At 40.3% G+C, this 27,672-nt stretch overlaps 1 protein-coding gene across 1 annotated transcript in view; it reads left to right on the forward strand.

Annotated features, from left to right (window-relative positions):
- Positions 1–27,672, forward strand: part of LOC140907760 (potassium voltage-gated channel subfamily KQT member 1) — a 744,183-nt gene that overhangs the window by 150,467 nt on the left and 566,044 nt on the right. The window contains exon 14 of the mRNA XM_073334512.1: positions 3,176–3,216. Within this exon, the coding sequence (XP_073190613.1) occupies positions 3,176–3,216 (41 nt within the window). The remainder of the gene's footprint in view (positions 1–3,175; positions 3,217–27,672) is intronic.

Below are 27,672 nucleotides of genomic sequence, written 5' to 3' on the forward strand. Positions count from 1 at the left end.
CTACTTTCAGGCTGCCTCAGACTTCGCCCACAAGTGGGGAGCATAGTGATGTGCTTTCTACCCCATGAAACTGCACAATGTTTGTTACACATTTCCCCCCCCCGCCCCGCCCCCATCAGTGGGAATGGAAATATTAGCCCAGAATTCTTAATCTTCATTAGCACTGAGTACATTTCCTATATCCTCTTCTTCTTCCTCCCTGAAGGCATGAATATGTGGGGTCACGAAACAAGACAGTCTTTCACCATAATACTGATGTTCATAAATTCAGGCTGGGAATAAACCTATTGATAGACACCATCTTGAAAAAAATGCTCTCAGGGATATCAGTTAATGAGCTTGGGCAGCCTATGTGCTATACAGCTTCTAATATAATTACATAGTTCTTCCCACCCACCACAGAAAAGGTCTTTGTTTAACGTACAACATGGGACATGTCTTTTAGCCAGTCTCAACTATTTGAGTGCTTAAATTAAGAGTATAGCAAGAAATTGATAGATACATGGTGCAAATGAGTCTCTATCCTTCTCGGCAACCTGTCTTGTATCCTGCTACTCTAGCACCATTGATTTAATATGGGGTTGATTGAGGGACCATAAGAAGTGATTATAGGAGGTGGAGGGGAGAGACAAATTCTGAATTGGTTTCTCTCTCCCACATCCCCATCTTGCAATATTCATTTTTTGTGGATAGTCTTATTTCCCTCCTGTCAAGGTTCCTTCCCCACTCTGAACACTAGGGTACAGATGTGGGGACCTGCATGAAAACCTCCTACGCTTATCTTTACCAGCTTAGGTCAAAAACTTCTCCAAAGTACAAAATATTCCACCCTTTGTCCTTGGATTGGCCGCTACCACCACCAAACAATTACTGGTTGGAAACATCTTTCCCCCCAAAATACTTCCCAAAACCTTGCACCCCACTTCCTGGACAAGGTTTGGTAAAAAGCCTCACCAATTTGCCTAGGTGACTACAGACCCAGACCCTTGGATCTTAAGAACAATGAACAATCCTCCCTACACTTTTTCCTGGGAAATGTTGGATAAAAAGCCTCACCAATTTCCATAGGTGACCACAGACCCAAACCCTTGGATCTGAGAACAATGAAAAAGCATTCAGTGTTTTACAAGAAGACTTTTTTAATAGAAATAGGAGTAAATAGAAGTAAAGAAATCCCCTCTGTAAAATCAGGATGGTAGATACCTTACAGGGTAATTAGATTCAAAACATAGAGAATCCCTCTAGGCAAAACCTTAAGTTACAAAAAAAGATATACAGACAGAAATAGTTATTCTATTCAGCACAATTCTTTTCTCAGCCATTTAAAGAAATCATAATCTAACACATACTTAGCTAGTTTACCTACTAAAAGTTCCAAGACTCCATTCCTGGTCTATCCCCAACAAAAGCAGCATATAGACAGACACACAGACCCGTTTTTCTCCCTCCTCCCAGCTTTTGAAAGTATCTTGTCTCCTCATTGGTCATTTTGGTCAGGTGCCAGCGAGGTTACCTTTAGCTTCTTAACCCTTTACAGGTGAGAGGAGTTTTCCTCTGGCCAGGAGGGATTTTAAAGGGGTTTACCCTTCCCTTTATATTTGACATCTCCTGTCAGGGTTCCCTCCCCACTCTGAACTCTAGGGTACGGATGTGGGGACCCGCATGAAAGACCCCCTAAGCTTATTTTTACCAGCTTAGGTTAAAAACTTTCCCAAGGCACAAATTCTGCCTTGTCCTTGAACAGTATGCTGCCACCACCGAGTGATTTAGACAAAACATCAAAAGGACCACTTGGAGTCCTATTCCCCCAAGCCCTACACCCCCTTTCCTGGGGAAGGCTTGAGAATAATATCCTCACCAACTGGTACAGGTGAACACAAACCCAAACCCTTGGATCTTAAGAACAAGGAAAAATCAATCAGGTTCTTAAAAGAAGAATTTTCTTTAAAGAAAAGGTAAAAGAATCACCTCTGTAAAATCAGGATGGTAAATACTTTACAGGGTAATCCGTTTCAAAACATAGAGAATCCCTCTAGGCAAAGCCTTAAGTTACAAAAAGACACAAAAACAGGAATACACATTTCCTCCAGCACAGTGAATTTCACAAGCCAAAACAAAGAAAACCTAACGCGTTTTCTAGCTAGATTACTTAATAACTTCACAGGAGTTGAAGGGCTTGCATCCTTGATCTGTTCCTGGTAAAGGTATCACACAGACAGACACAAGCGTTTTCCCCTCCCTCCAGATCTGAAAGTATCTTGTCCCCTGACTGGTCATTTGGGTCAGGTGTGAGCTAGGTTACTTGAGCTTCTTAACCCTTTACAGGTAAGAGGATTTTATAGTACTGTATCAGAGCTTCTTAACCCCTTCCCTTTATGTTTGACACCTTAATCCTGGTGAGAAAATTTAGTATTTGGCCCAATATCTTTGTTCTGTTTCTTAGTTCCATGTTCCCTTTGTGAGCTGTCAGCTGGAAGCACAGGGGATCAAGGACTTTTAAGGTTTCTTTCTGACTGGCTGTCATTTTTTCTGGCAACCTGTCACCACTCCCCAGCCATACCTCAGGGAAGAACAGTGCATGCTCATGGTCTCCATAGCATCCAACATGCTGTGTAAGCAGCGTATGTTTGCCACTGAGTGATGATTTCCTCTTCAAGATTTTTCTAATATTCAGTGACTGTGAAGCCTGGCACTTGGGAGCCTCCTGGACCCAGTATTTGGCTTATAGAGAACCTGGATGCAGTGCAATACTATTTATTGCAAAATAAATCAAAGTCCCCAATTGTTTTCATTCATTGCAGTGTCCAAATTGCAATTTTTCATGTAGTGAACTTCCACTTAGAGCGAAAGTGGTCTTCAAGAAAAAAACGCTTAACTGTAAGAGGGTCCCTGGGTGTGTGTTCTCACTTGGCATGTACCATATCATATGTGTACATTTGTATTTTTGCATGTGGCATGTGTGTAATAATAATCCAAATAATTCATTGCGCCTGCTCTAAAAATGTAGTGTCTTACGATGGGACTCTTTTTAAAAAAAAAAAAAAGATTTACTATGGAAATTCATGGGTGAGGGGAAAGAATTTGTAGATACTGCCTCCCTAATGCACTCTGCTCTTTCTAAATTATATGTCTAGTGAGAAGGCGCTTAGAAGGGAACAGCAATGAAATGTCACAGGACAACAGCTTCACTGAGGACATAGACCTCACATCAGAGGAGTCACCACTGCCTGTTGTATCTGATGTGGCACAGTAAGTGGAAAAATGGCTTTTACTGCATAATATAAACATCAGCTAATGGTGGGGGAAAATTCTATATACTGAATAGAAGTTCTTTGCATGTTTTTTTTAAACACACTTGCAGTTAGCTTAAAGCTAAGAGCTGTTACTCGGTATAATGTATTGGGACAGAAAAAACTGTTCTTTAAGCCATAGTTAGATCTGATGTTTTTGGTTTGTGACTTCATCTTTTGAGTCCAGTAAAAATGTTTCCTGAGACTGATTCTCAAGGGCCGCTTCATAAATTCAGGCACGTTTCTGAATGGGTCTGATCTCCAAAATCCCCTGAATGCATTGAATGTCCATTGTAGGTCATAATGAAACACTTGTGTGTGGACATGACCTGAAAGGAAGGAAACTACTGTTGAAGTGAGCTGTAGCTCATGAAAGCTTATGCTCAAATAAATTGGTTAGTTTCTAAGGTGCCACAAGTACTCCTGTTCTTTTTGCGAATACAGACTAACACGGCTGTTACTCTGAAACCTACTGTTGAAAGGACAATTGCAGTGAAATGTTTGCCTCCAAGAGGAAATGCACTTGTGGGATGTTACCCCAAAGGTAGTGTAGACACTTAAACAGCTATAAGTAAAGGAGTACTTGTGGCACCTTAGAGACTAACAAATTTATTTGAGCATAAGCTTTCGTGAGCTACAGCTCACTTCATTAAACAGCTATGTTCATAAAGGAATTATGTGGATATACTTAACAGGGAAACAGCGCTTTCCAGAATTAGAGGGTAGAATAATTTAATGCAGTTCTAACTGTCACTGGGTAGGACCTGAGGAGCATGTCTACACTCAGTATCCATTGCAGGGATTCTGATTTCCTGAAATTGCTTATCCTATCGCTTACCTTTTGGTATCACAAGTGCATACATCAATACCATTTGATAAAACCACACCGCACATTGGCAACTTGGCAGCTGTGCATTCAGGGACTCCAAAACATCCGTCCTATCGTGTTCAAGTCTCTTGCTAAATGTGGTGACTTTGGGGATAACTTTCAAACCTGGGGAAGCACATTGGTGATTGTAGCTGGCACTGACTGAACCAGTGAAGCTGTGAGGCTTGTGGCTTTGTGTAAAGCTGAAGTGCAACTAATGTAATCTATACTTATTTAGCCAGACCTCAGCAAAATGCCTCATCCTAGGTGCTGCAATCAATACTTGTGATTAAAAACTCCTGTGATAGCAGTGGTGTGTGGCCAAAAGGTACATTACAAGAGGTGCAATCTCTAGGCATTCTACACAATGTCTTTTTCTTAAATTACTTTGTCTCGTGTAGACAGAGCAGAAGGAATCTCAAATCTCTTCTGGCCATGTGTAGTGCTTTTACTTGTATGTCCTTCTCAGGGATAAGGAAGTATTGGTTTTTCATCCGAGAAATCCATGAAGAATAAATCTTGCTTCTTAATATGTGAACGTGTTATTAAACTAAAAAGTGATGGTGGTTTTTAATGTCAAATGTGAAAACTAGCCTGTTTTCACATTTGGAAAGGAAAGTATGAAAGTGGCTTAGTGAGGAAGTTCCATGACTGAGCCTTTGGAGTATGACCAGTAGATGGCTGGAAAATAAGGTTACATTTACATTTTTTGCAGTGAAGTTGTAATTTGCTAAACTCTCTGGTACTCCATGTGCAAGCGACTCTTGCATTTGAGTTATCTTCTTCCAAGTAACGGGGGGAGGGCTAAAAGCCCTGTTTTGTGAGTTAGATACAGTGAGATTACATTTCAGCTGCTATTGGGTGCAGAACAATGTTATTCCCAGCACAATGTTGTACATATTTGTCAGTCTAATGTAATGTATTGCCTAGTAAAAATCTAAAGAATGGCGAAGTACTGATGAAAGAATGCTACAATGAACTAATAAGATTTGCAGTATTGTTGCTCCATTGTATTCCATAGCAGATATGTACTATAAAAGATGTACACAGCACATCAGTTCACAGGAAAGATGGAATTCCAGTTGGAAATATTTTTCAGGGTGAGGCAGAGCTGTTAAAGGACTCTTATTGCAAGACTGGAATTTGCCTCTTTCTAAAACACTTGGTGTGACACTACAGTTTGATTCCTCTTCTTCAAGAGGAGGAATCCTTTCCCAGCAACCACCTCTAAATCTTCAGTGTGTGTTGAGCATATTGTTTTCAAATTGCTAATTGTAGGAGTATAGAGTTGGATCTAGGAGCATGCGAGGCAGCTGCTGGAGAAGATGGCCTTGAAATTAACTTACCGGTAAATGTTTTTTTTGGGGGGGGAGGGAGAAGCTTTTAGCTTTTTATGTTGTATACAGGTTTAAAAAAACACTAGGATTGAATGTTTTCACATTTTTTACAAATATTTACGTGAAAACCAGCATTGGTTAGCTAAAAATTGGCAATTAAATAAATCCATTATGTATCTGTTATAAATCAGATGGGGTAAAGATATACAAAAAAATTTGGTACATTAGCTCTTTCCATCCCACAGATAAAGGATCATGAATAACAACATCACAGTAAAAGCTGTTTTTTACCCATGAAAGCTTATGCTCAAATAAACCTGTGAGTCTTTAAGGTGCCACCGAACGCCTCGTTGTTTTTGTGGATACAGACTCACCCGGTTGCCCCCCTGATACCTGGCTGTAAAAATGCTGCCATGTGCTGCTGTTACCTGCTTTCCTTATTTGTGTACTCCCAGCTGTAGCAGCTAATTCTTGAATTTAGCAGACACTTAATGAAGCCCTTACAGTTTAACGGGGGGGTGTTCTAAATTTTTAAAGAGGCACTCATTATTTAAGTCAGTTTTTTTAAAATAGCCATATGGAGCCCCATAGCAAACAAAAGTTTTGTGGATTTAGTCAATAATAAAGATAGTGAATTGCATGGTAACTTACAGTTTAAGAGGTGAGATTTGAACTCCTGGTCCCCTCTTTCAAAGTTCAAGGAATTTTTCTAAGCTTAGAGGTATCTGGTGAAAATCTCCCCACCTTGCCCACTGTAAGTGAATGGCATTCACCCTGCAGCAGATTTGTCATCAGATTAAAATTGAATGGGTTTGCATTTTGTGACTAAAAAGTTATAAAAGTCTTTGAAGATAATCGCTCCCAATGTGCAACTGATATTCTATGAAACAGCACAAGAAAAGCAACCATGTGCCAAAGAACAGATTCCAGAGGGTTTTAGATGGCTTGCAAAAGGAGACAATCCAGTGGGGGGAAAAATCACCAAAGCAATTCATTTTTCATCAAACAACCATGGAAATCAAAATTGCTCAGTTTCCATTCTGTGATTTTAGTTTCTGCTGGTTCAATAAGATTTGATCTATAACCTGTGTTAGAGTTCAATTTTAACAACTTTAACTATGGTGAAACTATTGCTGATACAAGAGCAGCATGATAATCATTAGTGCTTGAATAGCAACTTTAGGATGGTTGTGTTGTTCGGTTTAGAAAGATTTTAGTAATAACATTTAAAAATCAACAAGGAAGGTTGTTTAGCAAATGCAACACTTGTACTAACATAATAGGCCATTTTAACAACCATGTTGGTTCATGAATTTAGATGGATTTGTACAATGACTGGTGCGTACTGTGATGCTATACTGTACCTGAATGAAGCTACCCTAAAGCATCTAAATACAGATTTAATCAAGGGGCTCTTCTGTGTTTACATGAAGCTTGGACTTTGAAATTCATGCATGCACTATAGAATATTTGGTATTTAGCCAAAACACTGTTAGATCTGCAAAAGAATTGTTTATGTAAGCTAACAAGGTGTGTTTTTCAAAGTAAAACGTGTTTACTTTAAACTGGTAAATGTACCAACATACATAGGGGCCTCATCCTGTTGGCTCTACCCATGTGATTGTCCCACTGGCTTTAAGTGGACTTATATGCATGAATGGGGCAAGTAAAACTTGATTCACATTTACTGGGGAAGCCAGAGATGCAGCTAAAGGAATCATTCAGGTAGATAATATCCTTACTGAAAAGTGTGACTTGCTGGGTGAACAAAACATTTTAAAAAGTACCTAAACATGCATTTACATGTCATAACCATTAGTATATCTTTACAGTAGAGATCATGATGGCTAAATGAAATCATAATCATGTTCCAACTTTCTATAAGGTTTTTCTCCTTAATATGGTTGAAACCATGACAACCACTAATGTAATTAATGTAAATTTTCTTTTTCTGGGAAACCAAAACATGCTAAAGACCACTGGGGTCATGAACAGGTGTCAGGGGTTTATGACAGCCGTTCTTTTTCTTGATCTCCAAATAAGAGGAGGGACCCAGTTAAATCCCTGCTAGATGGGAAAGGATTTCTGGCGGGGAGGGGGCAGTGTCCCAATATGGAGAAAGGTTGAAAAGCACTGCTTCAGGCTATGAGATTCCCTAGTACTCTGGAGCACAGTTGTATAATTTTAACTCTGTACTCAGGTGAAATAAATTCCTATCCATACTGGTCAGGGATATTGTATGAGAATCATTAGCAGCAACTGTGTTCAAACATGATCATTGATATCCGTTATTTAAGTTCCAGTAATGCTGTTATAAATCCATGCATGCCTCTCAATGTCAAATGCATGTCTGGACTGAGGACGCAGTATGGTATTTCATTTAAAAAATGTTAGGTTTATGCATGTTAAATTGAATCAGATTCTGTCAATATGTTTTGCTACAGTACATCTGTAATAAATGGGAATGTACAGGGAACATGCTCAACACAAGTAGGGAATAGAAATGCAACATTTTAAAATTTTCTGTTAAAAACCATGCTATATCATTGTTCTGAGTTGTGTTTTTCATTTTTAGTGTCAAGAACACAAATTTTCATCATGATGTGTTAATTTCACTTTTAGGTAAACACAATTCTACTTAATATACCATTATAGCAAATACACATTAATGTAGTCAGCTTGTCTGACAACTGTAGCATGTCCTTATGCAAATTGCAAATTTAAGTATTCTGCATTTGTGCAAACCCTAATTACGGAGCTCCTGTTCTGACCAACATACCCAAATAATGGATATCCTTAACACGCATTATTTGTCCTATCTTTTAGCAGAAGTGTAAGCAGGTAAGTGTTCGTATGTGATATACCTATCTCTTGGTGTGACCCTACTTGAAACCCCTTCATTTTGTATATGTATTATATACATACATACATACCCTACACTACTGTGTCTTGAAATTTGTGATGGGGCTGCATAATTTCTTTTGTTTTGTTCTTCTTGAAAGCTACATTTTCACTCAGAGTTCTGCTTGTTTTAAATAAAATATTTAGTGTAAACATTAACTCACATTGTATGCCAACACATCATAAATCTTCCTTACAGAAGGTCACCTGATATTAAAATATAGCTTTATTTTTTATATGAGATGGACTACGCAATGTGAATAGTTCCACTTTATTGCCCATTTAAGAGAGAGATGCATTTTACCACTAATGGGACAAATTCTGATTTCAGTAACGCAACAAAGTCGATGAGTTTTACGAAGATAAAACTGAGAGTAGAATTCAGCCTAATATCTAAATGTAATGAAGCTTCCTAACTCTTCAATTAAATAAAAACAACCCCCCAAGGGTTTCTCATGACAGCTATAATCCCTGCAGATTTAGGATGACATCCTGATAATAAAACTATATAGAGAAGGCCTTATGTGACACAACTTTCGTTGATTTCAACAGGGCTGCAGGATCATGCTCCTAGTAATTCTTTATTTCAAAGCCTCTAACTTATCTTTTTTTACACTTAGCTGTTGATGCATCCATTAAACTTGATACTTCAGATCAGTAGCTGTTTTTAAAAAAAAAATCTGAACAAAGCTGACTTCTGAAATCTGGGAATCATGTAGGAGCAAATCCTTTTGTCTGTGCACAGGTTGGGTAGTAACCAGGGGATGGTCAACTAGGTCCATTGGGGTCAGAAATCCTCCCTGCTGGGCTATGGGGTGATAGGAGAGCTGTGTTCAATAATTCCAGTAATCCCTGCATGCATTGTGGTTGTGTGTGTGTTGTCGTGCATCCGTTGACCATGCCACTTAATCTCCATTCCAATCCAATGTCTGTTGAGGTTCAGTGTGCTATCACAGAACAGTTTTATGATCTGCAAGTGGGGCAGATTGTGTGAGATCTTGGCATCCTGGTCACCTTACTTCTGATTGTGCTGTGATCAGGATACTCTTCAAAGTATGAAGGTGCTGGGGGGCAAATAGGATGTGCCTATTCCAGAATATCATTAATATCATTAGGAAAGCCAGCACAGTGGCTTGCAGATCTGTCCAGGTTGCTGCTTTAAGATGACCTTTGAATGCCATTTCCAATATTGGTGAGAGTGGATGTGTGTGATGTTGGCACTGCATGCTGGCAGAATGCTAAGAGAATGCCTGCTTTTATACTGGAAAAAATGTGAAGGAAAAATACATTTAAAAAGAAAATGTGGAGCAAGCTTGCAACACGGCCGTAGGTTAATCACTTTCAGAGTGCAAATGCAGCTGCCAAGGTGCCTGCCACGACACCACAATTGCCCATGGTCCAGATAAAATGCAGCCAAGTGCACTGCTTCAAACATACAGGGAACAGAGGCAGCATATTAAAAAAAGAAAATGTATTATGTGGCTGGCTGAAATTTTCTTTGTATATCCGCTCTCGGTCCTCAGCTGATGTTAATCACCATAGCTGACAGAAGTGGAGCTACACTAACCAGCTGAGGTTCTCACCTATTAAAGTTATAATAGCTTCCATAAATAGGAATGAGGTTGTTTTTTAGTTAAAAGTCAAATATTGTCAGACTTGGTTAACCTGAGCCAGTTACTAAGCTCTAGCATTTGGAGTGTGTGTTTTAAAGAACAGTAAGTATTGAGATTGGCCTGTCAAATGCAATCACCTGTAACACTGTGTAGTCATCCCATTTTTCAGACAGCCAGGCATTTAGGGAAGCCAGTGTGGAGTAAACAAAGTGTGACTCCATTAGTTAGTACATAGAGTACACGTTTTCATCTGTTGGAAATCTATAAAGAGCTGTTGTAAAGGAGGTGCAGGATGCATTTATGGACAACCTATCATGTACACTTAGTTTTTGAGAATTACATGTTACTACTGTATATTGCCTTGTTTGCTACGTAGAGGATTATCATATCAAATTGCACAATACTGTAGATTTTGTGTTCACTGAATGAAACTTTAGATCTTGCAGTTCTTGTTTATAGTATTCAAAACTTTGTTTTCACGCTAGTCTCTTTGTGAAATAGGCACTTGTTCCATAGCCAGTTATAGAAATGTAGTTACTTTCTTGAAATCAATTGATTTCCTTATTCTGAAAATGTACAGAAACAGTTTTTAGGGGAACTTCTTCATCAGACCTCAATCCTATTGGTACCTCAAGATAATGCATAGAGTTTTATTTCTTTATCATGTTACAACACCCTGAGATGAAGAGGGTTCGTTGAGTTATGTCTTCACTAGAGCTAGAGGTGTACTTTACAGCCTGAGTTAGATGTACATGTGCTAGCTTATCCGTGGCAGCTTGGTTGGGTAGGAGGAGCTAGTCGCTTCATATACAATGCCATCTGGGACCCTAGGTACTTGGGTATCTAGCCTATCCCACTGCCCATGCCACCATGGCTACATGGCTATTTTTAGCAGACTAGCTTGATCAGAGATGGCATGCATATATGTCCCTTGACTACAGAGTACTGAAGACTCCATTTTGTGTGTTGACTTGAGAGCATTAGCTGTCTACTGAGCACAGTAGACCACCCCTACACCTGGAGATAGGACAGCAAAGGCTTGTGGCCAACTCATTGTACCTGAATGGAAGATTGGCCCTTTGCAGCAAGCTCCAAATCCACTACCTAATAAAGCCTGCAGGGGATACTTGGAGCAAGGGGGCTGTTCATTGTACTGACTTAGTTTGTAGGCTGTTAGTGTTTCTTCTTGTGTGGTTGGTTGGGTCCTCTTTTATTTGACATCCTTGATTCCTTTGTCTGCTCTTTCCCCCTTCTTTTGATGTATCCCTATTCTTTCAGGAGAAAAATGTTTATCCTTATCTGTTGGTCCCTGATTCCATGTCATCATAAACTGTAATATCCTAGAGGTCTTGGTGGTTATTAGTTTATGCCCCTGGTGGATAGATGGAGGCACCTCATGCAAAGAGACCCTTGCTTATTGGACCTACAGTGTGTCACTGGGCCCCTGAAGAGGGAGGAATGAGGAGATCTACAACTTTTGGGGATTGAGGTGTCCCAGGTGTGGGTTACTGATCAGTACATTATGGAAGAAGATATGGCACTTCTTTTTTTAAGTGGCCTTTCTGTGCTATGCATTTTGGATACCAGTGTTCTTACACAGCGGTCATGCAACTGGATCTGCACAGGCAGAGAGACAGTGATTTCAGTGGAACTCTGCATGGGTGTACGGGACCACTGTGCAAAGTTCCATCAAAGTTAGAGGAGCAGTGCACATGCATAAGGGTCTGTCCACATGGATCTGGGTGCAGGATTTTGGCAAAGCACACTGTTCACCCCCAGCTAGCTTTATAGTTGAAAATTCTAAGCAAAAGATGCTTTCAGTGTCCCCAACCCTACGGCAATGATAAGACTGTATGGTCAAGCCAACACTCTTTGACATGTGCCAGAGTTAACCTCTAGTAAGCAAATGCAAAGTTTGACCCATGGTTTGTACCGAAAGATTACACCAAACTGATCACAGAATATCATGTCTTTTGTGAAAATATCTACACCACCAGCTCTAAAAATGTATGTCCCTTTGTTTCAGAATTGTCCTGTGCAAGTTTAAAAATTTTCTGTATAATTTTTAATCTTAAAGTAATAATGTGGTATACTGTAAGTCAGCATTGTTGGGCAACTGTGGTTGAGTATGCATGTTGTAGCTCAATAAGGTCATGTAAAGGTAAATGTCAGTTGGTCTTTCTTAACGTAAAGCAGCGTAATGCTGTGGTTTAGCAATCATCACTTTGGTTCTCTTGGGAGGAATTCTTTAGAAGGTGAGAGCCGCATACAATGAACATGAGTGGTAACTGCATTTAGCTGAACAGCTGTAGTAATAACTCTTTAGTGGAATGGAGTGCCAGTAAAGTGATCCCCCATTGGAAAATGGGATCTTAATTAATTTTCATGGGTTCAGACCAAGACTAACAGTTGCTCTTCTTTCAAAGGGCCCTATCCACAGTGGGGATCAAATCAAGTTAAGGAACAGTGTGTGTAAACACAGATCCAGCTAAAACAAGTTCTACACACAATTTTCAAATATGGTTCTAAGTTTTTTATGTGGCTTGGCTGCATTTATGCTAGCTGACCATATCATATTAGGATCAATGCTTCAAACAAATGTAAATATGCTTCTTTAATTCAGTCTGAGGCCTTAAAGTTAGAAGCATAAACTAAGATCTGAATATGAAAGCAACCACATTGCAAAAAACAAAAAACAAAAAAAGCGTTATTTGCCTTCAATTCATACCTAGCATCAGAAGTAGCTCTTACTGTATGAAAAAGTGGTCTGATTTGTGAAATCGTGTTCAGAACGACTCCGTTTTGCTATGTGGCTGTTGCACCCACACCACTCTCAAATCAACATTCTTAATCCTTGTAACAGGGTTGCCGTGACCCAGCACTCCTGTTCCTTTGACTCAGCCCCTTTAAACTCAGCATTCTGGGAATCACCTTTCCCAGGAAGGTCCATGTGCAAACTATTCCAATGTGAAGGAAAGACAGGAAGAATAGTTAAAGGCAAAGATGGCTTCATCAGAAGCTCTTTCATGACCTGAAAATCAAAAGATTATCCTACAAAAAGTGGAAATATGGATGAATTGACAGGGAAGAGTGCAAAAGAATAGCACGAGCATATGGGGACAAAATCAGGAAGGCTAAGGCAGAAAATGAGTTACGTTTAGCAAGAGACATAAAAGGCAATAAAAAGAGGTTCTTTAAATACATTAGGAACAAGAGGCTTATGAACGTAATTGTAGGTCCTCTGCTTTCCATGGAAGGAAAGCTAATAACTGACATCAGGAGGGCTGAGGTGATTAATGCCTATTTTGCTTCCGTTTTCACTAAAAAGATTAATGATAATCAGATACTCAACACACTTAATATTAACAACAATGGGAAAGGAGCACCAGCCAAATTAGAGGAAGAACAGGTTAAAGAATATTTAGATAAGTTAGATGTATTCAAGTTGGTGGGGCCTGGTGAAATTCATACTAGGTTACCTAAGGAACTAGCTGAAGCAATCTTGGAATCATTAGCCATTACCGTCAAGAACTCATGGAGGACGGGTGAGGTCCCAGAAGACTGGAGAAGGGCAAACATAGCACCTATCTTTAAAAAGGGGATCCCAGGGAACCCAAGGAACTATAGACCAGTGAGTCTAACTTTGGTAAAAGTTACTGGAACAAATTATCAAACCATCAATTAGTTACTAAAGGTTCACTGTCAAACTGGTGGGTGTATCTAGAGGGGTTCCTCAGGAGGTCAGTTCTGGGTCTGGTACTAATCAATATTTTCATTAATTACTTATAAAATGTGTGGTTGACACAAAGCTGGGAGGGTTGCAAGCACTGTGGAGGACAGTATTATAATTCAAAATGACCCTACAATTCTTCTGAAATCAACAAGAGGAAATTCAATAAAGACAAGTGCAAAGTACTACATTTAGGAAGGAAAAATCAAATACACAACTACAAAATGAGGAGTGACAGTTAGGTGGTAGTACTACTGAGAAGGATCTGAGGTTTCTAGTGGATCACACATTGACTGTGTGTCAACAATGTGATGCAGTTGCAACAAAGGCTAATATTCTGGGGTGTATTAACAGGAGAGTAGTATGTAAAACACAGGACGCAATTGTCCCACTGCACTTGCTGCTTGTGAGTCCTGAGCTGGAGTTCTGTGTCCAGTTTTGGGTGCCACACTTTAGGAAAGATGTGGATAAATTAGAGTCCAGAGGACAGCAACAAAAATGATAAAAGGTTTAGAAAACCTGACCTCTTGAGGAAAGGTTTAAAAAAATGGGCATGTTTAGTCTTGAGAAAAGACTGAGGGGCAACCTGATAAGTCTTCAAATACGTTAAAGTCTCCTATAAGGAGGACAGTGATCAGTTGTTCTCCATGTTAATTAAAGGTCGAACAAGTAGTAACAGGTTTAATCTGCAGCAAGAGAGATTTAGGTTAGATATTAGGAAAAGCTTTCATAATACGGTAGATTCCTCTTATTAGCAACCCCTCGGCTGTCAGCAAAAAGTTGTTATCCAGCAGTTGCTTATAAGAGGAAGGAAGGTTTGTGAGACAGTAGCCAGGGAACAAAGTGCTGGGAGGTGCCTTCCCTGGCCGCAGCCCTGCAAACCTGCCCATAGGGAGGGCAGCAGCAGGGAGAGGGGATGCAGCCCAGATGTCGGGGCTTTCTACAGGGAGTGGAGGTACAGGAGCCTGTGGGGCTGCACCCCAGCATACCTCTCCTTGATGCTCTCTAGGGGCTGGAGCTCAGCACATCCCAGTGCTTCCTTCCTTGCATGCAGTGTTCCAGTGGGGCGCAGTCTGGAGAGTGTAGGGAGAAGGCGCTGTGCAGTTCTGACATCTGGGCAGAAGCTCCTCTCCTTGCCTCTGCCCTGCCCTCAGTCTGCCCTCCCAAACTGCAGCCACTTATTTCCTGTGTGGTCCCTGCACGTAGGCAGGTTTGCTGGGCTGCAGTCCCAGAAAGAAGAACTCTGGGCTAAGCACTGGTCGCAGGCAGGTTTGCAGGGCTGCAGCCCAGGAAGGCTTGTCCTCGCACAGGGATTCTCAAACTGCCGGTCAGCACCCTTCAGGGGGTTATGAGCTGTCAGCCTGCACCCTAAACCCCACTTTGCCTCCAACATTTATAATGGTGTTAAATATCTTAAAAAGTGTTCTTAATTTATAAGGGGAGGGGTTGCACTCAGAAGCTTGCTATGTGAAAGGGGTCACCAGTACAAAAGTTTAAGAACCACTGTCTAGCAATTCCTTCTCTTTCTGCAGCCTCACAAAGATGCCTGTGGTTTGTCCAAAAAAGTTGCTAATAAGAGGCATGACATTGCAAATATCTGAATCTCATTAACATTGACATTAATGGGATGGGATTGGTTCAGAGATGACAAGGGGGGGCAGGTCATGTACCCTTCTGTTTTTGCTGCTTGGTTTATACTGAGCATGCTCAGTAACACAACTGAAGCTGGCTGCCCTCACTCTGCCCCCCCACTGTCAGCAGGCACAGGTCGTCTCTGGACTGGTTCCTGCAATATGTTGCCATTAATCATAAGTTGCTAATACTAGAATTGCTGTTAAGTGAAATCTACTGTATAAGGGTAGTTAAGCTCTGGAATGGACTTCCAAGGGAAGCTGTGGAACCTCCATCATTGGAGGTTTATAAGAAAAAGTTACACACACCTGTAAGGGTTGGTCAAGGTTTACTTGGTCCTGCCTCAGCGCAGGAGGCTGAACTTGATGACCTCTCAAGGTTCCTTCCTGCCCTACATTTCTATGATTCTGTGATGGTACTCACGCGCAGGCTTCTTTCACAGGAAGAACTTCCCCCAGCCCTATCCATAAAAGTCCTGCGGTGATTGAGTGGTGATGGGACCACAAGATGGTCGTCATGTGCCCCTGGACTAGGATGGGGGGGCACTTTTGGCAGCAGCGGTCATGACTGAGCAGGCCTTTTTAGGAACATCTCTGCTCACCTGATTCGGGGAAGGGACTAGAGAAGGTGCCCCAAATATAGGCTATCCCACCATACCTGACTGGATAACCATGTCCAGAGGGATCACTCCCAATGCGGTCAAAAAACAATGTTTCTTGCTACTTGGAATATCCTTACCCTACTAGACTAATCAAAAAGTGAAAGACCCAAACACAGAACAGCAATTGTTGCCCAAGAACTCTCGAAGTACAACATTAATATTGCTGCTCTGTGTGCAGATGAAGGTCACTTGAGAGAAGAGGGCAGCGGTTACACTTTCTTCTGGAAAGGAAAACCAGCAGGAGACAGGCGAATACACGGTGTTGGCTTTGCAATCAAAAACTTTCTAGTCAACCACCTGACTGAGCTCCCCATCGGCATCAACAAGCGCCTTATGACCCTCCACATCCAACTGGCCAATAAGTCATTTGCCACTGTCATCAGTGCGAATGTATCAGCTCTTCACATTGAAGAACAGAAAGTATCCTTTTACACTGACCGGGATAAAATTTTATCATCCATTCAAAATAACAGATAAAATCCCTTAAAAGGATTACTTTAACACAAGAATTGGCTAAGATTCTAATTGGGATCCATTGGGAAGGAAGGAGTGGGCAAGACCAATTTCAGTAGCATCCTTCTACTCAGCAAATGTGCAGAGCATGACCTTGTGACCACAAACAAACTCTTCAGACAAAGCAACAAGTACAAAACAACTTGGCAACACCCACATTCAAAACAGTGGCACCTCCTAGACTATGTCATTGTAAGAACACAGGATCTAAGCGATATCTAAATAATCCATGTCATGACAGGAACCAATGATTGCTGGACTGATCACCGCCTGTTGTGGTCAGTCACGTCGCTCAGGATTGAACCAAAACCTAGAAAGCAATCCAAATCACACAAACGGCAATACAACATTCAAAGACTTCAAACCTCAGTGCACCAAGAGAACTGCCAAAGAATCCTCAGTGAAAAGCTGTCTATATGCACACCTAGAAATGACAACACAAGGGTTGAAGAGTGGGAAGCCCTAAAACAGACTAGATGTGAAAATAGATGTGAGGGATCCATTGGTCGTGCTACCTGCTGCCATCAGGACTGGGTTGACGACAACACTGAGATTACAGCCCTTTTGGATGAGAAGAGAAAAGCTTTCTGCAACTGGCAAAACCAACTACTATCCAGTCAGAAGCAGAGCTCTTTCCATCACCTCAAAGCTGAAGTTCAAAGGAGGATCCGAGAAATCAAAAACAAATGGTAGGAGGACAAAGCAAAAGAAATCCAAACATTCGCTGACAGACATGATATGCAGAGCTTTTTTTGTGAGAGACAAAGATCCTGTATGGACCAAGCTCATGTGGCTTCACGCTGCTAAGTTCCGAAGATGGTAGTATCCTTCTTAAAGATAATGAATCCATCAAAGAGCGCTGGAAGGAACACTACTAAAAGCTTCTAAATCGAGCATCGACTGTGACTGACAACATCTACACCATCCCTCAGCACCCAATCTGGGAAACTCTTGCCAACCCACCAACACTGGAGGAGGTCTGCAAAGCAATTAAAAAATGAACAATAAAGCTCCAGGTCCTGATGGCATACCAGCTAAAGTACTGAAAGTGGGGGGAGAAACACTGACAAGTTTCACTTGCTGCTCCTCAAAATCTGGTGCACCAAAGAAATCCATGTTGACTTACATAATGCTAATGTCGTCACCGTTTTCAAAAAGGGAGACAGAACCAACTGTGGCAACTATCGAGGCATTGCTCTCCCCTCCATCACTGAGCAGATTCTTGCTAGAATCTTATTGACTCACCTGCTCCCTCTTGCAGAGGAAGTACTTCCAGAGTCCCAGTGCAGCTTCAGACCATCACGAGGCACCACTGACATGATATTCGCAGCCAGGCAGATCCAGGAAAAATGGTAAGAACACCACCAGGAGCTGCATATGGCCTTTATCTATCTGACAAAAGCCTTTGACTCTGTCAACCGTGGGGCTCTGTGGAAAATCCATGTCTAAGTTGACTGCCCAAGCAAATTTATCACCTTTGTAAGACTCCTCCATGACCAGATGACTGCCTCCATCCTGTGCAGTGGCTCTACCTCTAAGCCCTTTGTCATCTGAACTGGTGTAAAACAAGGTTGTGTACTGGCACCCACCCTTTTCTCCAAATTCTTAGAAGCTATGAAAACATTAACCCAAGACCATCTGCCACAGGGCATTGGCATCCAATATTAGATTGACAGCAACCTCTTCAACCTTTCTCTTCTCCGTGCCAGAACTAAAGTAATATTGGCAATAATAACCAAACTCCAGTTCACAGATTGTGGTGTAGTTGTACACTTGAAGGAGGATCTTCAAACATCTCTTTATTGCTTCTCTGAAGCTTACAAAAGCCTAGGGCTAACTCTGAACATCAGCAAAACAAATTTCTCCACCAACCACTACTCGGTCAATCATCAGACCCAACAAGGAAGTTCTACGTTGACAAAGAAGAACTGGAATATGTAGAATACTTTGCCTATCTTGGTAACCATCTCTCACAGAGGGCAGATGTAGATGTCGAGATTCAGCACAGAATTCACTGCGTCAGCCTTGCCTTTGGCAGACTGTCTTGCCGGGTGTTCAACAATCACATCATCAGAACACATACTACACTTTTTAGTTTATAAAGCACTGGTGGTCTCAACTCTCCTCTATGGCTGTGAGACTTGGGTGACCTACAGAAAATACCTGAACAACCTGGAATGCCAGCACCAGCATTTTCTTCAGAAGATCCTGAACATAGAGTGGGAGGGACATTGTACTAATGTCAGTGCCCTGACAGAGGCCGACATCTTCAGTGTTGAGGCCCTGATTATCCAGCACCAGCTGAGGTGGAGCAGGCCCTGTGTGCACATGTCTGATCTATGCTTACGAAAACAACTGCTGTATGCCCAACTCACCAAAGGAGAGAGGAAATGGGGAGGCCAAAAGAAATGCTTTAAAGACACCTTCAAGATAAACATCAAGAGATGTGGCATCAACACCACACACTGGGAGACAGCAGCCCAGGGATAACTGGTAAAGACTTCTCAGAGAAGGAACGTCCACTTTTGAAGAAAATTGCCTTGCTCTGGTTGCAGAAAAGAAAGGAAAGACAACTGTCATGCAACAATCGCAGCCCAACCCCATCTGCCAACACCACCTGCAATGTCTACCAATGAGCCTGCTGCTCAAGAATCTGATTTCTCAGTCACTAAAGGACCCATGAAAAACAAAAGCGGTGAAAGAGATAATCCTTGAAGTTGAGGGATTGCCGATGACAACGATGGTAGGCAATAACAGGGTCTTCTGGGAAAAGTGGCAGGAATATAAGACCTGCCTTTTGCTCACAATTGAGAGATTTGGACAAGGTAAAATCTGGAATGGGGATCTCCATTAAGAGAGTTTGAGGAGACCTTCAGTCAGAATATAAAAGTATCCCCAAAGAAGGGTGAAAAGTAACTGAAGGGGAAATCCAGGGCCAACCTAGTAGCAGAGTAGGACAGAATCCTATAATAAAGCCAGAAGCCCTTCCTAAGACAAACTCTCTGCCCCCGCTCTGCCCCCCCCCTCCATGCTTCATCCATTGCAGGAGGGCCAAGTGGACCCTGGTGAAAGATGACTGAACTGTTTAATCTGGGGTGGTCTGCTGGTATCAGCTCTGTGTCAAGAGGCGCGAAATCGGATACAAAAAAGAGGACCACTGAGTCCCTATACGAACAGGTGGCAGAGGCCCGAGGTGGGTCAAGGACATTTTTGTTTGCACTTCTGTTTATCCTGAATGGGAAAACTTTTGCTTTGTGCAGACGGACATAATGCTAAAACCATGCTGAACTACCAAACCAAAAGAGAGACTGCAGACATGATGGAAAACTAAGGCCTAACACACACCTATTATGGAGAAATAAGAGCTAACACAACATGTAGAATGCACCCCCAATTATAGGTAGTAGCTTGCACTGCTATAGTAAAAGGGAGACATTTTCAGGTCATCTTTGATTGTATAAAATTTTGTTAGAACAAGATTGAACAAAGTTATTGTTTTTAATTTCACTTGAAACATATTTTTAACAAATAATTTCCCTGTAGTGTTTGTGACACACTCTTTGCAGCCTTAAGCATAAAAGCCTGAGAGCAAAGTTAGTTGGAAACTAACTGTAAACCAAAAATGAAATGGACTAGTCTGAAGTGAGCTAGTCTGAAGCTGATCAATCCAAAGCTGACTATTTTATCCATTCATTGTTGGCTGAGAGAGAATTTCCTAAAGTTAATAGTATAAACAGTGAAAACGAGGTTGTATTTTAGTGTTCTGAACATACTGAAAGATAAAATGACTTTAACTTGAGTGTCCATTTTAGGTTAAAAGTGAACAAACCAGAAGAACAGTTTAAATTCCTACTGTCCTCTCAATCTTTAGATTCAGGATGGGATATTTACAGGGCATAAATGAGTTTGTCATCCATGTCTGTTAGCCCAGTTTGAAAATCCCAGTCAGAGTACATAGCTCTGAGACAACATGAGTACATTGCAAATCTTTTCTATATTTTTAGTATATCTGTACGAACGCCTCTTCCCCTCCCTCCCTCCCCCCCCCCCAATTCAGTTTATGTATTACAGATATGCTGGATATGTCAATGAAATGATCACTGTGATGGGTTGGACCCCTGGGATGTCACCTGATGTACTGGGGTTTCACTGAGCCCCTCTGCTCCATCAGCCTGGATGCCCTCTCCCTGTTTTGCTGAATTAGGCTCTCTGGCTTTTTGCAGCACGCGCGCGCACACACACACACACAGAGGTAGGGTCACACCCAGCTGCAGACACAGACTGAAGTCAGCTCTGTATGAGAGGATTCACCTAGCACTCACGTGCACACCCCTTTTGGGGAATAAACCCAAAATAATACTATTTTAAGCTGTATAGAAAGATCGGCACAGTGCAAGCTCATAAAAATTAGCCCTTTCCCTCAATGTGAAGAGATATGCACAGCTTCTTGCCCCCCAGTTAGAAATTTCAGAAACTGGGTTTAATAATAAACAAAACAAATGTATTAACTATAAAAGGCAGATTGCAAGTCATTACAAGGGATAGCAAACAGAATAAAGCAGATTACTGAGCAAATAAAACAAACCCGCATACTAAGCTTAAGATCTTAGACTGGTTTCAAGAAGGAATTTCTCACCCTAAATGTTGTTTTAGGTAAGCTGCAGAGTTTCTGTAACTCAGATTTTATTTCTTCTTACAAACTGGATCCCTGTCTCAGTCTGGATTCACCTTGCCTTTCCCTTTAGGTTAGTTCCTTTGTCCCTTCAGGTTCTTTCAGCAGTCCTCCTTTGATATATAAAATCCCTCCCCAGCCCTGAAAAAGGATTACCTAGGGCGGGAATCCTTTGTTTGATCCCCATCAAAGTAGCAGCAGTGTCCAAAGGGGTATTTTTCATCAGGTGACATTATCATCTCACCTTGTAGGGTCAATGCAGCAGCCCAGGAAGCACCTCAGGAAGGTGGGAGATCAGCATCTTCAGAGTCCCATTGTCTATCTTAAATGGGCATTCAGGAGGCTTGTCTGCTGTCCGTTGGGCATTTTCCCCAGGTACACATGGAGTTGTATTTGTTACATAGTCAATATTTCTAACTTTAGATACAGAAATGATACATGCATACAAAGTGGATAATCACATTCAGTAAATCATAACCTTTCCAATGATATCTTACATGAGCCATCTTGTATAAAGTATATCTTAGTTATGCCATATTCATATCATAACCATATTTCTGTGAAAAATATGGGGTGTAACATCACAATCATATCTTGTGTAAATCAGATAATCTATATTATGGTATAACCTGAATCCATGTAAAAGTGTTAGGACTCATGTGCTTGTAGGCAGCAATAAAGTGAAAACCAAGATGGCTTTTGTCATGGTTGAACATTGGAATGGCCTACATGATGCTTTTGGGCTTAATTTTCAGAGGTTCTGACTTTAACTGCAAGGGCTCAGCACCTTCAAAAATCGGGCATTTAGTGCAAATTTTCAATATTCGTCATTCCATCTCTCAAGTGTGTTTTGGCAGTGAGGACACCACTGGTGGTTGTGGACAAATACTGTTAGAGGAGAAAGAGAGAAAAGGTAGGGGAGCAATGCCACCAATGGGTGGGTAGTAAGGACGGTGCTTATCATGCAAAAGGGGCTGATACTGTAGGTTGGCAAGCAGAGGAACAGCAGCAGCTGGGCGAATTCTTAGTTGCAAGGGGGGGCAGACATACCTCTTTAATATATTACAGTTTGCCTACTTTTATTACATTTGTTTGTAATTTAAAAAAAAAAAAGAAAAAGCCAAAATAGGTAACCCACAAATATCTAAGGGGAGGAGAAAAGGAGGGGGGGGGGAAATCATGCCTTAACGGGATTGAACTCTGCTTTTTGGTTCTGTTACTGGTGTACAAATCCATTTTGCTACACTGGTATATATATTTTTATTATACTGTATTATGAGAGCTCCTAGGAGCCTCAGTCATGGACTAAAACCCTATTGTGCTGAATGCTGTACAAACTCGGAACAAAGATAAAGAGTGCCAAAGAGTTTACAATTTAAGGACAAGAAGAGACAACAGGTGGATACAGATATACGGGGGAGTACAATGAGACAGGATTGGTCAGCATGATAAGCTGTGGTCTCAGCACACCAGCAGCCTAACTGTTGCCCTGTCATCCTCATCCTTGTATGAACCTAATATGGAGGATTATAGGAAGTTTTGCAGTCAGGCTAGCGTGGCTAGTTCTGTACACTATATTCAATCCTGGTTTTAGTTGTTGTAAAAAAGCAATTTGGATGGGTGTTTGGTGTTTGTAAATTGAAAAAAGTTAGTTTGTCACAGGCATATGCTTCCTATAATTATGAAATTTGGATTTATTTTAAAGTTGTTTCATCTTAACCTTGCCCCCCAAACACTTCTATCACCCATAGCCAACAGTACAATAGACTTCCTTAATAAAAACAATAATTCAAGCTTTCAGATTTTATTTCAACTTCAATCTCTTAAAAGCTCAGACTTCTTAAAAATACAGGTATCTGTGGCTGTTCTGAAGAAAATCTATTTTTATATTTCTGACATAGCATGGAATGGATTGGTAATTTTTTTTCATATGTTAGAGGTAGAAAATATGCTGCATGCATCTAAAGTGAAAGTATCTGAAGAGTGGGTATCTTTGGGAAGCAGCTGACTCATTTCCAATGACAATTAGAGAAATGTAACTAAGTCAGAAATGCCCCCCCCTTAATTTTAAATTTAATGGTTTCCTTGCATCTTAATTTCTTACCACTGAAGTGCAGTTCAGTTGGACTTCCAAATCTGTGAATGTGGGACTTATTCATACATTTTCTCCTAGTTTATTCAGTTTTAGAATTATTGGGGGGACCTTGAATTGTTTTTGGCCAGTATGTGTCTTTAAACTCAGTTTTACAATATATGAAATTATATCCAAATCATATGAACAAGGAAGGAGAGGTACTTTCTTTAAAAGTACCAAAGTTTGGTAAAAATAATAAATAAAATATTGGCGTTAATATAGTAAGTTTTTTTCAAAGAACCTGGCATACTTCTGTTCCATTTTTAATTTTGTGTAGTTTATATTTCAACAAGAAATTTAAATTCAGAGAAAAGAGTGATGTTGTTTGGACAGTAGAGGGCACTGTATTATAATGGATGACAAAAACTAAACAATGTTTCCGTTTTGGAAATGTGATTTGTCATTTATTTTCAACAAACTTAATTGAAGCACCTGAATTACCTAAATGTTAAACTGATCAAGTATATTTAGCATATTTTCTCAAAGACCCAACTTTGTCCACTAGGCAACATATTGTAGACTAACAGCTTGCTTTTTGTCAGCATATAGCTTTGTAAATATGCTATAAACCTGTATGTGGCAAAAAAACCATTCCTAATGGAAAAGCCCTATAGCAATTATTATAAGAATATAATATTTGTTAGAATAGAATCTTTTTTTATTTGTTTTTCTAATCATCCTCTAGAATTCTAGATTGTGGGACTCGTTTTTGCAAGAAATAAGTAACTAATAACCTTACCACTTTCAGAACAAAATATAATATTCATTTCTTTGACTTTGCTTCCCCTCCTCCTTTCCCCACAAACTCCCATCCAACACCAGAACGTATTATCTGAACAAACACTCAGCCGGATGATGAAAGAGAGACCTGTTCCTGCTGTCTTATATTGTTTTATGCGAAGGTCCTATGATATATGGGCATTGGGCAATAATCTAAATAGTTTGTGTTTGTAGACTTGCAATGGTGTGTGTATACAGATTATAGAAGCATTAATAGGGACTCCATAATTCAGGTTGTACTGAGAATTTCAGTTATAGCAGGACATTCATGTGTACTCATGCACAGCAGTCTCCACCCTGCTCCATCACACTCACCAATACGCGCACATCCTTCACTACAATTACAACTAATATTGAAGCACACAGAATAACATTGGAAATTACATTACAATTCTCTCCTCTATTTCAATCTATCTTTACACAATGAAACAAATCTACCGATCATGTTGTGGCTACATCTCAAACATTATTCTGGCATGTACTTCTCTTTGTGAAATCTGAATTAAAGCAAGACACAGATTTCCAATGTCCCACAGATGAGAGGCCAAAAAACAGCAATAAGGGTAATATGCATCACAGTCATAATTACCACTAGATGTATGTCAGTGAGAGTGGTGGTGAACGTGACAGCTGTTGTGTATTGCATATGGATAAATATGACTGTTGTTCATAGTGTGTGTGTGTGTGTGTGTTGGCAGTATATATGACTTTTTAAGTGTATGTTTTTTCTTTTGATTTTATGATTTTGTGTCAGGGATCAACTTTAGTTCTTTAACAATTTTTTGTGTGAGAATATATACTCTAGTAGTAGATATACATATGTTACATAAAATTATCTCCATGTATATCAAATATTAGAGTCAGGTATGTATATTTGAGAGAGAAAATACATGGTAGTGGGTAGAAAGGCTTGTTTGGGTAAATGAGTCATGCATGTCATTCCAAACCAGTGCTGATAAAAGCTTTATACCACTTTCCACCATATGCTGCATTTGACCGAGAAAACACTTTAGAAATGGTTTAGAGTAGTGCTTCCCAAACTGTGAGCCATGGCTTCCTTGGGGAGCCACACAAGTTTCACAGGGAAGCAATGGGTGTTTGAGGAAAAGAATTTAATCAACATGCCCATTTTTGTTTTCTCCCTAATTAAGAGACTACTAAAGTAGGCTTAAAAATCACCTGTCTAATCTGTGGGTCTGTGTCTTAGGATACTGCAGTTCAGCTGCCAGCACTGGGAGTCTCTCTTGTCCTCCCTTATTGCATGGCACCTTCAGCTGAGACACTCCATAGGGGGAAGCATTCAGCAGGAAGTCTCCCAGCTGAAAGCCCCCTGCTGGAGCAAAGGGCAAAACGAGGCCCTTCATGGCTGACCTTAGCAGCAGAAGCACTAGCAGATTGGGGAAGGGAGCTGAGGCAGAGAAAGCACTTTTATTTTGCAAAGAAATCCAACCCATATCACCAGTACATGTGTATTCTGTGAAGGTTAATGGTATAAAATCCCAGGCAGTGAACGCATGTTGTTTGGTATGCTGCATGGAGAGAGAGATTGTGACCACACGCAGTGTCTGTATCGCAGAGAAGTCAGGTGGTTGTCATGTGGAAAAGTGTTACGACACATTTTTGAATTGCATGATATCAAAATGTTTCTCCTTGGGAAAACAGAGCTTGCAGACTACACATGTAATGTGAACTTTGACTACATTAACTTATGTGGGGAACATATTTTGCAAGCTGAAAGCACTGAACCTAGCACTTTATGATAGGAATACAAATCTTCTAGATGTGAAAGAGAAAATAGGGGGATTCATGAATAAGCTTTGTTGTCGGAGATGCCATATTGAAAAGGGAGTTACCGAGATGTGTTCCAGTGTTACTGAAATTTTTAAAAGATCAGAGTGAAAGTGATCAAAACACTATAAAAACAAAATATTGATTCATTTGTCTGGATTGTATTCCCATTTTGATTAATATTTTCATGCAGCTGAACATAAATCACCATATGTTGATTGGATTTGAACCCCATTCTGGGTAACAGTTGACTCCATTCTAAGCTTAAGTATGTTGGCTCAGGAAAATCTTAGAATTGTCAACTTGTTCTTCAGCAGGTGATCACGTTTCAAATCTAATAAACCAGGGGTTCTGGATTTCTGTTAAAGGAGAGTACAAATAACAGTGATGAAGCTTTGAAAGTGCTGTTTCCATTCACTTCCAGGTATCTGTGTGTCTAGGTTTTCAGCATTGATTTTTGTGAAAACTAAACATAAAAATCCATTTAAATTTGAAAAACAATTTACATCCTGACCTATAGGAGATGCAATCAAATACTATGCAACTATCCAGTTTGAAGCAGGCCCATTCTTCTCAAAAAATCTTCGCCTGCCCAAACATGTCACAAAATCCAGATTTTCAAATGATAGTTTTTAAAATCAAGATGAGATCAGGTCATATAATGAAACCGTATGTAGAGTAATAAAATTGAAAAGTCATCCAACCTTTAGTGTCCCTCTTAAATCAAGTGTTTTGAGTCCGTAAAAAAACCAACAATGAACGAAAACTGTTTGGTTGTGGGCAGCCACCAAGTTTTAAAATATCCATGAAGTAACCACAATACTGAAAAGGTTTGGAATCAGATTTCAAGAATTTAGGATATCCTTACTAGAGCTGAGGGAATTTTTCAGACAAATAGTTTAAGCTAAATTATATGTGAATTTGGGTAAAATTTAGCAATGAGTTTTCTTTTTTCCCACCAAAACTATAAATGTTTTAACACTTTTAAAAAAATAATTTTAGCTAAATTTCTTTAAAAAGCCATTTTTAAAAGAAAATTCAAAATTTTTCATTTTGAAAGTGTAATCACCCTAGACCAAAAAACAAAAAAACACCTGTTTTGCATTGAATGAAATGTTCAGTTCAACCCAAAATGTGTGGGTTTTTTTTGTTTTGTATTTGTTTGCTCCAGCAAGAAAAATCAAAACCTTTTCAGTTGACCTGAATTGAATTTTTTTCAGATTTTTTCAGTTTGGCTACCAAATAGAAAAATCAATTATTTGCTCAATCTAATCCTTATGTTTGCAAAGCCTGAATAATTGGCATGATTTTTTTAAAAAAAAAATTAGTCCCTAATCAGATGCTCCTATAATCAGGAAGGGATATGAACAGGAAACTCTATAAAGTCCACTAGGGTCTTCACTGTGGATTTAATTTACTGGGGAGCACTTAGATACTACAGTGATACGAGAAACTTCTAAAACGTCCCTTAAATAATATTAGTGGTTTTCAAGTCCAATATCTCAGGACTTTCCAGTGCTAGAAAGAAGTGCTGTGCGTCCAGGCCTGTAGCTATGGGGAAAGTGTGTCCTCTGCAGCACACTCTGTGCGAGAAGGGAAAACACTCTTTTCTCTGCTGCAGTTGCTCAAGAGCATCCTGCTTGTTGCCTACTGCTGTCCCAATGGAGACAAAGAGGGCTGCTTCTTGTGCCAGGCAGAGAGATCCTCAGAAAGCAGGACAGGCCGTCCCATTGTTCTTTGACTGAGCCTTTGC

The sequence above is a fragment of the Lepidochelys kempii genome, chromosome 1, assembly GCF_965140285.1.
Source record: "Lepidochelys kempii isolate rLepKem1 chromosome 1, rLepKem1.hap1, whole genome shotgun sequence".
In the NCBI taxonomy this organism is placed as follows: Eukaryota; Metazoa; Chordata; order Testudines; family Cheloniidae; genus Lepidochelys; species Lepidochelys kempii.